Source organism: Diospyros lotus, chromosome 15 (genome assembly GCF_014633365.1).
Source record: "Diospyros lotus cultivar Yz01 chromosome 15, ASM1463336v1, whole genome shotgun sequence".
NCBI classification, from domain to species: Eukaryota; Viridiplantae; Streptophyta; class Magnoliopsida; order Ericales; family Ebenaceae; genus Diospyros; species Diospyros lotus.
The window spans coordinates 29461007-29475606 of record NC_068352.1 but is presented as its reverse complement, the minus strand read 5'-3'; the positions used below and the strand labels follow the sequence as shown (position 1 = coordinate 29475606).

General features: G+C 40.2%; 1 protein-coding gene across 1 annotated transcript in view; it reads right to left on the bottom strand.

Moving 5' to 3' along the window:
• Window positions 1–14600, bottom strand: part of LOC127792054 (3-oxoacyl-[acyl-carrier-protein] synthase, mitochondrial) — a 23188-nt gene extending 8588 nt beyond the window's left edge. Inside the window, exons 1-2 of the mRNA XM_052322365.1 lie at window positions 14282–14600; window positions 13474–13703 (exon numbers count right to left, since the gene is read on the bottom strand). Of these exons, the coding sequence (XP_052178325.1) occupies window positions 13474–13703; window positions 14282–14420 (369 nt within the window). The 5' untranslated portion in view covers window positions 14421–14600. The remainder of the gene's footprint in view (window positions 1–13473; window positions 13704–14281) is intronic.

Here is a 14600-nt window from a genome sequence, read left to right as displayed (position 1 = left end):
ATGCGCCCTCAGTCCTGAAGAGTACAACTGCATCTCAGCATGTGAGAAGGCCAAAGAAATCTAGGACAAGCTTGAGGTAACTCATGAAGGTACCTCTAAGGTAAAGAGGTCCAAAATATGAATGTTAAAGCATGACTATGAATTATTTTTAATGCAGTCTGGTGAGTCTATAAAGGAAATGTATACTAGGTTGAATAACATTGTATCTAATCTTAAGAACCTAGGAAAACCTATTTCAAATGAGGACATTGTAGAAAAAATCTTGCCATGTTTACCACATGAATGGCATCCTAAAGTTACTGCTATACAAGAAGCTCAAGACCTAGAAAAATTATCTCTACATGAACTGTTAGGATCACTTATGACTCATGAGCTTTCTATGAGAAGACAAGAAGAGATCCCTAACAATAAAAATAAAGGAGTAGCTCTTAAAGTATCAAAAAATGAAGAGTCTGAGTCAGATTTCTCTGATTTAGAAGATGCTGCACTCCTTGCTAAAAAGTTCATTAGAAGATTCAAAAAGAAGTCTTCTAGGCATTTTCGCAGGAATAGGTTTGAGAAGACTGACAAGAAGGACCAAAAGCAGGAGATAAAGTGTTATGGCTATGGAAAACCTGGACATATTAGACCAGCATGTCCAGAGGCAAAGAAAGAGGAAAAGCAGAAAGAAGAAGGTCTTAGCAGCATAGAGTGATGAGGACTCATCCTCCTCATCAGAAGATAAAGACCAAGAGATTGCAAATCTCTGTTTAATGGCAAAGGAAGACTCAGAAGTCAGTGATTCTGACTATTTTTCTAATTCTAGTGATGGTGAGGGTGAGAATAGCTCAACCTTTAGAAAGATATGTGAAAAACTTCTTGCTGATTTAGAAAAATCTAGAGAAAAATACAAATCTTTAGAAAAAGAAAACTGTGCTTTACAAGAAAAAGTCACTGTTTTAGAAAAAGAACTTAAGGATACAAAACTTATTTTATCAAAGTTTACTGCTGGCAGCAACATTTTACATAAAATACTTGAGTCTCAAAAAGGTTTTTATGACAAGGCAAGTTTAGGCTATAATGAGAATAACAATCATAAGACTCTTGGAAAAATGGTTCCAGCAAAAGCAAAACAAAAAGACTTAGGACCAAGATGTATCAAATGCAAACACTATGGTCACAGAAGTCTTTTCTGTTCAATAGCAATGGGAATACCATACAAAATCAAAAAGGTTTGGATTCCTAGGGAAGAAATAAAACCAGCTCCTGAAGATTTGGGTGGTAAAGAAAACTGAGAAGGTAGGAGGTTAGGTGTCTAATCCAATGGACCCAAAAATCTTGGGTATCAATTTCAGTTTCCTATCTTTGCAGTCCATGTGCCTCAAAGCAAACAGCTCGAGGGTCAAGTGGTTTATTGACAGTGGTTCTTCAAGGCATATGACTGGAGTCAAGAGCCTCTTCAACAAGCTGGAAGCCGACCATGAATCTGTTAAGTATTAGTCAGCTTTGTGATAAAGGTTACAATGTGAGTTTGAGCGAAAGGATATCAGTGAATTATACTTAGTTTTTGGGGTCTAATTGTAATATCCCAATGTCGGTTAGTTTCATTGGGGTGTCCACCCTTTCTATAAATAAGAGGGCAGGGGGCAGTCGAGAGAAAAAAAAAGGGAGGGAGTTCTAAATTTCATCTGTGATCGAGTATTGTTTCATTTTTGAAAAAAGAGAGGCTAAGTGATAAGGATTTAGTTCTTGTGTATTCTTGAGAGAATGAGGGTTTTGTACTTGAGGATATAGATGAAGGAGAGAACTTGATGTGCTGATCAAATTTCTAACTGAATAAAGATAGCTCTGTGGGTGTTGGACTATTGGATATAGGTTTGCCTAAGGGCATTCCGAACCAGGATAAATCTCCATCTCTTTGTGGTTTGATCTCTTCATTTATTGTTCTTGTATATTCTTTTGTTATGACTAATTACTCTTATTGTATTTCTAATTCCGTGAGTGTGTAAGGATTTGTGTGGAAGTTTTCTTCTCGTTGTTCCTGGTTTGTAAGTCCTAACAACAACAATCTGGTATCAAAGCCTTCCTTCGAACCAAGATAAGCTTTCTTGCTACTTTTTCTTGATAGTTTCTTGTTGATTCTTTGACTCATTAGTTTTGATTATGGTTGCAACAAGACACGATATAGAGAAATTCACTGGCCAAAATGATTTTGGCCTTTGTAGGATTAGAATGAAAGCACTTCTAGGGAACTTAGGACTAAAAGGGGCACTAGAAGAAGAAAAGAAATTGCCCGAATCTAGCACTGCTGAACATAAACAATAATTAAGTAAACAGAGGGAAGAAATAGACGAAAAAACCTATAATACTTTGATTCTTAGTTTCAGTGATAAGGTTTTGCGGGAGGTCTTCAAGATGACCACCGCATTATTCCTATGGAATAGACTAGAGACCCTATACTTAACCAAGACCTTTTCCACCCGATTATTCTTGAAAACAAGATTTTTCTCATTTAGAATGGGAGAAGGCCAGAAGATGCAAGACCATATAGATGACTTTATGAAGCTTTGTTTAGATCTTGAAAATATTGATATAAAGTATGACAATGAGGATAAGGCTCTTGTCCTTTTGCATTCTTTACCTAGATCTTATGAGACTTTTGTTGACATATTAAAGCATGGAAGAGAAAACTTGTCTCTAGATGATGTTATTGGAGCTTTAAACTCTAAAAAACTTCATCAAAAGGTAGAAGTCAAGAATTCTTACAGGTAGGTCAACGCCAGAAAAGAAGGATCAAAGAACTAAGGGTAGGTCTAGATCAAAGTCAAAAAATGGTAGGAGACCCGTAAGATGTTTCTTATGTCACGAAGAATGTCACATTAAAAGGAATTGCCCTAAGAAAAAGAAGGAATTTCAAAATAGGGGGAATGCTGAAATCTCATTCTCAATTTGTGAGTTTTGAGTATGACAGTGCAGATGCACTTGTTGTGTCAAATACCGAGGATAGGCAGGGCTGGGTATTAGATTCTGGTTGTTCATTCCACATGACACCTCATAGGGATTGGTTCCTAAGTTTTAGGGACATAGATGGGGGTAAAGTGCTTCTAGGAAACAACCAAGAATGTAAAATCAAAGGGATTGGGGATGTTAAAATCAAAATGCATGATGGAATAATTAGCACACTGTCTGCTGTTAGATATGTGCCAGACCTGAAGAGAAATCTGACATCCCTTGGAGAACTAGACAAAAATGGCTACTCCTATAGAGGAGTTTGTGGAGTCCTTAAGGTAGCAAAGGGGTCCCTCATATGCATGAAGGCTATCCTTCAAAATGGCATATATATCTTGCAAGCATCCACAATGGGTGGAGAGACAGCATTAGGAGAGGGTAAGTCCTATGAGTAGTCCAGGTTATGGCACTATAGGATGGATCACATTAGTGAGCAAAGGCTTAAGGAATTGGCTAGACAAGGGATTGTGAGTGCTGGAAAGATAATAGCTATAGACAAATGTGAAACATGCATATTTGGGAAATCTGTAAAAGTTAAATTTCCTAAGAAGGCTATTCATTCCACTAAGGCCCCTCTAGAATATATTCATTATGATCTTTGGGGCCCTTCCCAAACCTTATCTCATGGTGAAACTAGATATTTTCTATCCATAACTGATGATCACTCTAGGATGGCTTGGGTCTATGTTTTAAGATCAAAAGATAAAACTTTTGAAACTTTCAAAACCTGCAAAATTATGATAGAAAATAAAAAAGGAAGCAAACTTAAGATCATTAGGACCGATAATGGATTGGAATTTTGCAATAAGGAATTTGTCCACCTATGTAATCAAGATGGTATCCTAAGACACCTATCAGTTCCAAGAAACCCCAAGTAGAACGGACTAGCCAAGAGGATGAATAGAACTCTTTTAGAGAGAGTTAGGTGCATGATTATTCATGCTAGGCTTTCCAAATCTTTTTGGAGAGAAGCCTTATCTACAGTAGCCTACGTTATTAACAGGTCACCATCCACAGCCATAGGGTTTAAAACCCCCTATGAAATGTGGACTAGTCACAAGCCTAATATAGACCATATTAGGGTATTCGGGTGTATAGCCTATACTCATTCTAAGCAAGGCAAGTTGGACCCTAGAGCAATTAGGTGCTTGTTTATAGGATACCCGAAAGGAGTTAAGGGTTATAAATTGTGGAGTTTAGATCCAAATATGCCTAAGACCTTTGTGAGTAGAGATGTCACTTTTGATGAGGGATATAATACAAAAGACTTTGAGGAAAAGGAAGAATCAAAGGATGTTGAGAAAGGTACAGCAGTAGATGTAGATCTATCTGAAGAACCATTAGACAGAGGCCAAGATAATCTTTGAGATCAGGACCTAAACCTTCAAGAGGAAAATGAAGGGTATGGAGAATCTTCTCCAAGTCAGCAGGGTGATTGTGAAGCATCCTCTTCTAGGCAGCAAGAGGATTATGAAGAATCCTCCTACTCAGAAAATCCTCCTGATTCGGAGAGGTACAATGTTGCTAGGGATAGACAAAGGAGGGTTTCCAAACCTCCGGTCAAATATGGTTACTCTAATTTAGTGTTTTATGCCCTAACAAGTGCAGCTGCAAAAATGGGGAAGGAACCCCTTTCATATGAAGCAACAATCAAGTCAAGAGATTCTCAGAAGTGGCAAGAAGCCATGTAATCTAAGATGAACTCTCTTAAACGAAATAATACTTAAGTCCTTGTAGAAAAACCCCTAGGGAAGAGGGTTGTTAGTTGTAAGTGGTTATATAAAATTAAGGAGGGTGTTGGGAAAGAGGATAAGTCTAGGTATAAAGCTAGGCTAGTGGCTAGAGGCTTTACTCAAGTGGCCGGTGTAGATTTCAAAGAGATATTCTCGATCGTAGTGAGACACACCTTAATAAGGATTCTACTTGCAATAACAGTCCATCAAGACTTAATTTTAGAACAAATGGATGTCACCGCAACTTTTCTACATGGAGACTTAGAGGAAAATATTCTTATGGAACAGCCAAAGGGGTTTGAGGTGAGAGGAAAGAAAGAACGTGTGTGTCTTCTTAATAAATCTCTCTATAGTTTAAAGCAATCCTCTAGGCAATGGTATAAGAAATTTGACTCATTTATGTTGTTCCAAGGGTTTAAGAGGAGTTCATATGATAGTTGTGTCTATTTTAAGCATACGCCAATGATATATCTATATATCTTCTCCTATATGTAGATGATATGTTGATTGCTAGTCAATCAGCTATAGAAATCAGAAATTTAAAGCTGAGTTTGAAATCAGTGTTTGAGATGAAAGAATTAGGAGAAGCTAGGAAGATATTGGGCATAGAGATTAAAAGGAACAGACAGCACAGGCAGCTAATTTTGTCTCAAAAATCCTATCTTAACAAGTTGATTAAGAGATTCAACATGAGTGATGCAAAGGATGTATCAATTCCCTTTGCCCAACACTTTAAATTATCACATGAGCAATCTCCTAAGGATGAAGAAGGCATTAAGGAAATGAGTAAAATACCCTACTCTAATGCGGTTGGGAGCCTAATGTACAACATGGTCTGTTCAAGACCGAATTTGACCCATTCTATGAGTGTATCTAGTAGGTTTATGGCAAATCCAGGTAAAGCTCATTGGAATGTTGTAAAATGGACCTTTAGGTATGTTAAAGGGACTTTAGGTATGGCTTTGGTATATTGTGGAGGCAAGCTAGAAGAAACACCTTGTATCTTAGGGTTCACAAATGCAGATTTTGCTGCAGACATTGATAAGAGGAGATCTTCAACAGGTTATATATTCCAACTTTGAGGATCTTCTATTAGTTGGAAAACAAACCTACAATCGGTGGTGGCATTATCCATAACCGAGGCAGAATATATTGTTGTTACTGAAGCAATAAAGGAAGGACTTTGGCTTAAGGGAATCATTAGTGAACTACTAGGAATAGATGTCAAGGTTAGGCTAATGTGTGATAGCCAAAGTGTTATTCACTTAGCTAAAAATCCTTCACATCATGAAAGAACCAAACACATAGATGTTAGGTATCATTTCATTAGGGAAATCCTTGAGAAGGAGGAGATAAGCCTAATAAAAGTTGCAGGAGAAGAAAATGCAGCTGATATTTTTACCAAAGTTGTCCCTATGTCTAAATTACAACATTGTTTATCCATTCTTAATGTGTTTTGTGTTTGATATGATCAGTTTTTTGCCCACATTCAAGATGAGAGCAGATTCAGACTATCAAGTGAAGAACTCAAGGAAAATGGTGGAGAATTATTGAGTTTGCCTCGAGTTTGAGTAATAAGAGATCAGTGAAGTATTGTTGATTTATCGGTTGGAAGTTAGAACAATTATGTTTCAAATTCAAAGTGTAATATACTTAGTTTTTAGGGTCTAATTGTAATATCCCAATGTCGGTTAGTTTCATTGGGGTGTTCGCCCTTTTTATAAATAAAGAGGGCAGGGGGCATTCGACAGAAAAAAAAAAAAAGGGGGGAGTTCTAAATTTCATCTGTGATCGAGTATTGTTTCATTCTTGAGAAAAGAGAGGCTAAGTGATAAGGATTTAGTTCTTGTGTATTCTTGAGAAAATGAGGTTTTGTACTCAGGGATATAGATGAAGGAGAGAACTTGAGGTACTAATCAAATTTCCGACTGAATAAAGATTGCTTTGGGGGTGTTGGACTACTAGATGTAGGTTTGCCTGAGGGCATTCTGAACTAGGATAAATCTTGATCTCTTTGTGGTTTGATCTTTTCATTTATTGTTCTTGTATTTCTAATTCTGTGAGTGTGTAAGGATTTGTGTGGAAGTTTTCTTCTCGTTGTTCCTAGTTTGCAAGTCTTAACAACAACATGTTGTTAAGGTGTTAACATGCTTCAAGGGTTTTTAGGCTCTATACAGATCTATTAACTTCAGTTTCCCAACCATTGTATGCATTGGTGTGGGACATGGGGCTTGGCGAAATGGCTATCAACAAGAGAAGACAAATATTTAGACACTCGGGCGAGTGAGATGATGTAGAGGAATGAATAAGTCTTACTAGAGTTTCAATCTTATCTTGCTGTATTTTAATTTGGCATTAGCTTAGTGTATGTCATAAGTGTAATAAACCTATAGATGCATAGCTATAGCTGTAATAACAGAAGCATGTGATTAGCGGTGCCGCCTATGCCACTTGTAGGCAATCAGTTACAATAACAACTACGAGGGTTAGCCTATAAAATGCAGTGTATATGAGGATGGGATCTATCAATGAATACATTCAGATCTTTCCCTCTCTTCTTTTCTCTCTAATTCAAATTCTCCCTCCCTTTCTCTTTCTTAAAATCCTCGTCTCTTCCAAAATTGCCCAAGTCTCAGATTTGAGACTTGACAATTGGTATCAGAGCTAGCGGCCTCGACAGTGTTTGTGGAAGGAATTGCGCAACAGACGATGGCGGAAGGAACGAGACTCAAACAATTGGAAACAAGAATGGAAGCGCTGGAGTTCGGAATGTCGCAGACACACGAAACTATCACCCAAAGTAGGGAAGATGTGGCTGCAGTGCGAGAGGAATTGGTGACTTCTCGCGAGGATATGCAACACGAGATGGAGAGGCATAGAGAAACGATGGATCAGTTCGGTCAAAGGATCAATAGCATGTTTAATATGCTCTCGTCCTTACCAGAATTCCATTTGCCAACGAAATTTCCCCCGCGATCGGGAGCTGGACCGAATTCAAATAGATCGGGAATACTTTCGAGACCTCCAGGAGAAGCGAAGTCGGAAGGAGTGCAAGGAATTGAGACGAATCCTCAGGTAAGAGATTTTCATTTACAATCTGGTACTCACACGCCAATGCCAAGGCTGGAGATACCATTGTTTGATGGAACAAGGCCAAGGTGGTGGATCCGCTAGTGTGAACGTTTCTTCCACTACTATAATGTGGCTGAGCCACAACGAATTACACTGGCCACAGCCTATCTTAATGATACGGCTAATTCCTGGTTTCAAGGATGGTCCAGGTACAGAGGACTCGGGGTAAGATAGATCGAATTTGCCGAAGAATTGTGTAGGCGATTTGGAGAAAAGAATATGGCAGATGTAATAGAAGAATTCAATAAATTTCGACAAGAGGGGGCTGTAACAGAGTATCTAGAAAAGTTCGAAGAGCTAGGAGCCTTAATGTGGAACGCACAGCCGACACTTACTAAGCAATATTTTGTGTCCAGCTTTATTAGTGGGCTTAAGGATGAGTTGAGTTCAATGGTGAAGATGATGATGCCAATCACAGTTAGACAAGCGGCAGAAAAAGCCAGATTACAAAAACTGACGTTAGAAGCAATCTACAAAAGGAATAGGGCCTCCTCTCGTACGGGTCCACTAATCAGTTTACCCCTTAGTGGACACACTAGGGAGATAGGAGCGACAGGGAGTACAGGTCCACCGAGAGGAAATCGGCAAGCCCTGGTTATCAGAAACCCCACTATGGAGCAGAGGAGGCAGATGCGGCTATGTTTCAAATGTGGAGACCCTTATAGTCTTGGCCACCAATGTAGAAGGCAACTACTGAATATGGAAGGAGGTGAGGAGAAAATACTAGAGAAAGAGCAAGCAGACCTTGAAGAAACAGAGGAGGAGACCCCCCAATGTGATCCTGCCGATGAAGGAGGGGAAATTTCGTTTCACGCACTTAAAGGGGGACATGTGGGGCAAATCATTAAGGTTGAAGGAAAAGTGGGCAAGAGAAGGATAATGGTGTGGATTGACAGTGGCAGCACCCACGGCTTCCTCAATGGAGCAACTGCCACTGAATTAGGTTGCACACTCGTGAATACTGCCCCCTTATCTATAACTGTAGCCAACGGCAGTTAAATGTACAGCAACTATAAGAGTGTGGGGTTTAAATGGCTGATGCAAGGGGAAGAGTTCTCTACAGATCTGAGAATTTTGGAGCTAGGAGGCTGTGACATCGTCCTTGGGGTGGATTGGATGAGAACAGTCAACCCGTTAACTTTCGATTTCAACAAATTGGAAGTCACACTGGATTTGAAGGGAATGAAGCTGACCTTGAAAGGGTGCCTCGAGGCAGGGGAATGCAAGGTGATCACAGGAAAAAAGTTACAGAAGCTGTTACTGAAAGGGAAAGGGCAGATATCCCAGTTGTTCTCCATTGGAGCCATGGAGAAGGATGATCAGGAGGGCCCTACCGCCACTGACCTCTTTGCAAAGGTAACATTTCCTACTGTATTATGTCCATTGCTTATGGAATTCAAGGAATTATTTGCGGAACCACACACCCTGCCCCCAAACCGCCTGTTTAATCATACTATACCTTTGAAACCCAACTCCAAGCCGTAAACACTCGAGCCTACCGTTACCCCCCTTATCAGAAGGCTGAAATTGAAAAACAGGTCAGAAGCATGCTCCATGCTTCCATTATCCAATCTAGTCAAAGCCCTTTCGCATCTCCCGTACTTCTCGTCAAAAAGAAGGACGGTACTTGGCGCTTTTGCATAGACTATAGACAGCTAAATGACCTTATTGTGAAAAACAAATTCCCCATTCCCTTGATTGAAGATCTACTCGATGAATTAAATGGGGCTGCCACATTTACTAAATTAGATCTGAGGGCAGGGTATCATCAAATCAAGATGAACACTGCCGACATCCATAAAACAACCTTCAGAACACACCAAGGCCTCTATGAATTTTGGGTGATGTCATTTTGACTCACCAATGCCCTAGCCACTTTTTAGGCCCTTATGAACCACTTATTCGCCTCATACTTGCGAAAATTTATCCTAGTATTCTTTGATGACATTTTAGTTTACAGCCCTAACCTCAAACAACACCTATCCCACCTTAAAACCACATTTGAAATCCTGAAATTTAACCAGCTGTTTGTTAAACTCTCCAAGTGTTCCTTTGCAAAAAATGAGGTGGATTATCTAGGGCATATCATTTCCGGCCAAGGAGTCAGTACAGACCCCAGTAAAGTTGCAGCAATGTTGGAATGGCCTAAGCCTTCGTCTATAAGGGAGCTGAGGGGATTTCTTGGGTTAACAGGGTATTATAGAAGGTTTATACAGAATTATGGAGTGATCAGTAAGCCATTGACTGAATTACTCAAGAAGGACAATTTCAGATGGAATTCCCTGGCTGAAGATGCTTTCAACACCCTTAAGAAGGCAATGACACAAGCCCCAGTTCTGGCATTATCGGATTTCTCTAAGGCCTTTGTGGTGGAGACCAATGCATGCGACATTGGGGTAGGGGCAGTGCTAACACAAGAAGGAAGACCCTTAGCCTATATCAGCCAAGCACTCGCTGCTCGGCACCGGGGGCTGAGTGTGTATGAAAAAGAGTTGCTAACCATGATTATAGCTATCGACAAATGGAGACACTATTTAGAAGGAGCCCCCTTCATAATACGGACCGACCATGACAGGCTAAGACACCTTTACAACAGAAGTTGCATACACACTTGCAACGGAAGGGAATATCAAAATTGTTGGGCCTGAATTATGTGATACAGTATAAAAAGGGGAAGGAGAACATTGTGGCAGATGCTCTGTCGCGAAGAACAGAAGAAGGGGAATGTAAAGCCAGTACAGCAGTGGTGCCTGATTGGGTCAAGGAAGTTACTGAAAGCTATGAAAAGTTCGAATGGATTAAGTCCCTCCAAACTCAGTTGGCAATCCGGCATACCAATGACCAAGGGTATTCTATGTCCAATGGTTTAATCAGGTTTAAGGACAAATTAGTTGTGGGGGATGACAAGGAACTAAAATCCAAAATCTTACAGGCACTACATAGTTCTCCATTAGGCGGGCACTCAGGGGTTCGAGCTACTTACTACCGGGTTCGACAAATGTTCTTTTGGCCAAGCCTCAAAAAAGAAGTTATGGAGTTTGTGGCAGCTTGTATGACATGCCAATGCTGCAAACATGAACAAGTGGCTTATCTAGGATTGTTACAACCACTGGCTATACCGGATCAAGCGTGGGAGGAGATATCCATGGATTTTATCGAGGGCCTACCCAGGTCAGAAGGCCGGAATGCGATCCTAGTGGTGGTTGACAGGCTGACCAAATTTGCTCACTTCATTGGCCTCACACATCCATTCACAGCCCAAGAAATTGCCCGAGTGTTCATTGATACAGTGGCCAAACTACATGGATTACCTAAATCCATTGTCTCGAATCGAGACAAAATATTTACCAATCACTTCTAACAAGAATTGTTCAAGAACCTAGGGGTGATTCTGCATATGTCATCAGCATACCATCCTCAGTCAGATGGGCAAAACAGAAAGAGTCAATCCATGTTTGGAATCTTACTTGCGATGTATGTGCTTTGCTAGGCCTAAGAGTTGGGATAAGTGGCTATCCTTAGCTCAGTGGTGGTACAATACAACTTACCACAGCACCATCAAGAAGACTCCTTTTGAGGCTCTATTCGGATACTAGACACCTACAATGCCTGCCATGGCTGGTATCAACAGGGCGCAATCTAACGCAGCAGAGTATTTGCAAGACAGACAGGAGATGATTTCACTACTCAAGCAAGAGCTAGCTACCGCTAACAACAGGATGAAGCAGGTCGCGGACCGCAAACGAAGTGATCGAAACTTTGAAGTAGGCGATCAGGTTTTTCTAAAGGTAAGATGCTTCCTACAACCCTCCTTCTCTGCTACCACCCCCACCAAGCTCAGTCCTAAGTACTTTAGACCATTTCGCATCGTGGAACGGGTGGGTCAAGTCGCCTACAAGCTGCAGTTACCTCCCAACGTGGACTGTCATCCCGTATTTCATGTGTCTCTCTTGAAGAAATACATCGAGCCTAATGCTACTGTGAGCCCAAATCTGCCTCATGCCGCTGCAAAGGCCGACGGCACAGTGGAACCACTAGCTATCGTCGACAGACAAGTAGTCCATCAGGGCCCCTTGCCCCTCATCCAAGTGTTGGTCCAGTGGTTTAATCGGCACCCTGAGAATACCACTTGAGAATACCTACCCCAACTATTGAATCAATTTCCACGAGCTGCTCAATTACTCACTCACCTTCCTTGGGGACAAGGAAGATTTTAAGGGGCCGAGATTGTCACAAGCCTAATGGCATAAGTGTAATAAACCTATAGATGCATAGCTATAGCTGTAATAACAGAAGCATGTGATTGGCGGTGCCGCCTATGCCACTTGTAGGCAATCAATTACAATAACAACCAGGAGGGTTAGCCTATAAAAGGGATGGGATCTATGAGGATAGGATCTATCGATGAATACATTCGGATCTTTCCCTCTCTTCTCTTTCTCTCTAATTCAAATTCTCCCCCCCTTTCTCTTTCTTAAAATCCTCGGCTCTTCTATAATTGCCCAAGTCTCAGATTCGAGACTTGACAATTTGGTTAGTTTTAAAAGTTATTTTCATTTTTTAAGGGAGTTGTAAAACTATAAATAAGCTTCCTTAATATGAAAGGACTAACATTAATTTAAATTTGTAATATAGAGATTATACTCTACATAGATGACACAGAAAGAGATATATACAAGCTGGTTACAGCAAGAGAGAAAAAAAGTAGAGATTTGATCTGAGTGAAGTGCAAAAAAGACACATGCCAAAAGGTGCTAGTAAGTGAAATTGCAGTAAAAAAGGAATAGAACAAGTATTCCTCCATGATATTTAATGAATGTGAGAAACAAAAGTTACATTAGTACATCTAGGTAATTTCCAAGAAGATAGAAATTAAATGTTCTATATAACTAATTGTCCAAAAGAAGTGAAACAAGCCGTGAAATATACAAAAAACAATAAATCAGTTGGACCATAAATATTTCTTTCAACATGCATATTTCTTATTCTTGAGTTCTCTTTCTTCTCCCTACTATCTCTTTCTCTTCATATCTTGTTCTGTTCACGTCATCCTTTCCCTATCTTTTCTTCTCTTCTCAACTCTATAGGTTCTTCTTTGTCTGTCTCTCTCTCTTTTGGTTCTCCTCCTCTCCTCTGCAAGTCATTACTTCTCTCTGGATTTTATCCTTCTCTCCCCTCCAGTTATTCTCCTCTGATCTCTACTGGTTTCTGTTTCTCTGCTGCTACCATGTTCCTACCCTGCTACAGCCATTACTGTGTCTTTTTGCTGTTTGTTTTCGAGATAGATCAGGTCTACAGGACAAGCTTCAAAAACCAAACAGGTTACAATTTCCTTTGAGGCTAATTGTTTGAGTATCAAACCCAAGGATTCCACCACTCTTTTTCTCTATTTCTGAAAACTAAACACAAACTATGCTTTATGTCATAAGGTAAGAAGGAAATTCTAGGGAAGGAAAAGCCTCAATGAATTATTTGAAAAACTGTTAAAAGATAGCCTAAATATCCAAATGTGGCAAACATCATCAAATAAACATGCATGATACAAGATTAATTAAATCTAACGTATATACTACAGTATGAATTCTAGGCATCAATCAAAAGATAAATCACAATAAATTACCTTCGTATTAAGCCATATTTCCTCGTTGAATTCACCTGAGTTGGCTCCACATGGCACAGTTGCAGCAACTTTTGACGTCAGCTGATCAAAAGTATGCATTTGCATTTCCTTATCAAACTCACTCATCTTAAGATCCTCAGGAGTTATGGCCCTTATACCGCATTCCCCCTCTATCAGTCGCTTCCATGTCATTTCCACCCCACAACCAAGTGGTGTAACCATGCCCAATCCTGAAACCCAACATGAACCATAAAAATTAATTTGCTTTAATTCCATAGAGACCCCCAACCTCTTAACTACAAGACCAAGTATCTATAGACACTCGTTACAAATTGGATTAGTCAACCGTTCTACTATGCCACTTAGAACCCATTAAAAATGTTATCAACTGATTTGACTATGAAATATTTGTTCATTGAAAAAATCCTCCCATTGAAGAATGCACCCACCTAGACTGCATCCCAACTTCTGAGATTGGAACTGCAAAATTTGACTAGTTAAAATTGACCAGGATGTAAGGCAATTTGAGATAGTTACGGTTAATAAGGTGATTCTAAATTTTTCATGAAACACGTTACAATTTGAATTTGAAGGGCCAATTTATAACTTTCACCTTCTTTTCTTGACATGCAGCAAGAGCGAAGAAGCCAAATATCGAAACGGACCCGAATAAGTTGAAAATGAGGACGGATTAAAAGCAACAATGCAATCAAAACTTGAGCCTCGGAACAAGCGGCTAAACACTTGCATATTTTTGGCACATACATACATGTGTATATACACAAACGAGAGAAAGAAATGGAGATACCGGTGACGACGACTCTGCGATGAGCAATAGGGGGAGGAGGGTCGAATGCTTCGAAGTTTGATGAAGAAGAGAATAACCTCTTCAGCTGGAAGCGAAGTCGCCTCGCCATGGGCTTTGAAACCCTAGCAATTGAACGCATTTTACAGCTTCACTTCGTCGTGCGGGCCCGTCGAAGCCGTACAGAGCATCGTGGCGGCAAACCCAACTGGAAAAGGAAAACCACGGCGCGGCGCAAAATGACTCTCCTGTCCTTCCGCTGCCGTGCCCGTGGCAGCGCCGCGTTTGGATGAATTTCGAATCGAGCCAGACCAACGCAACC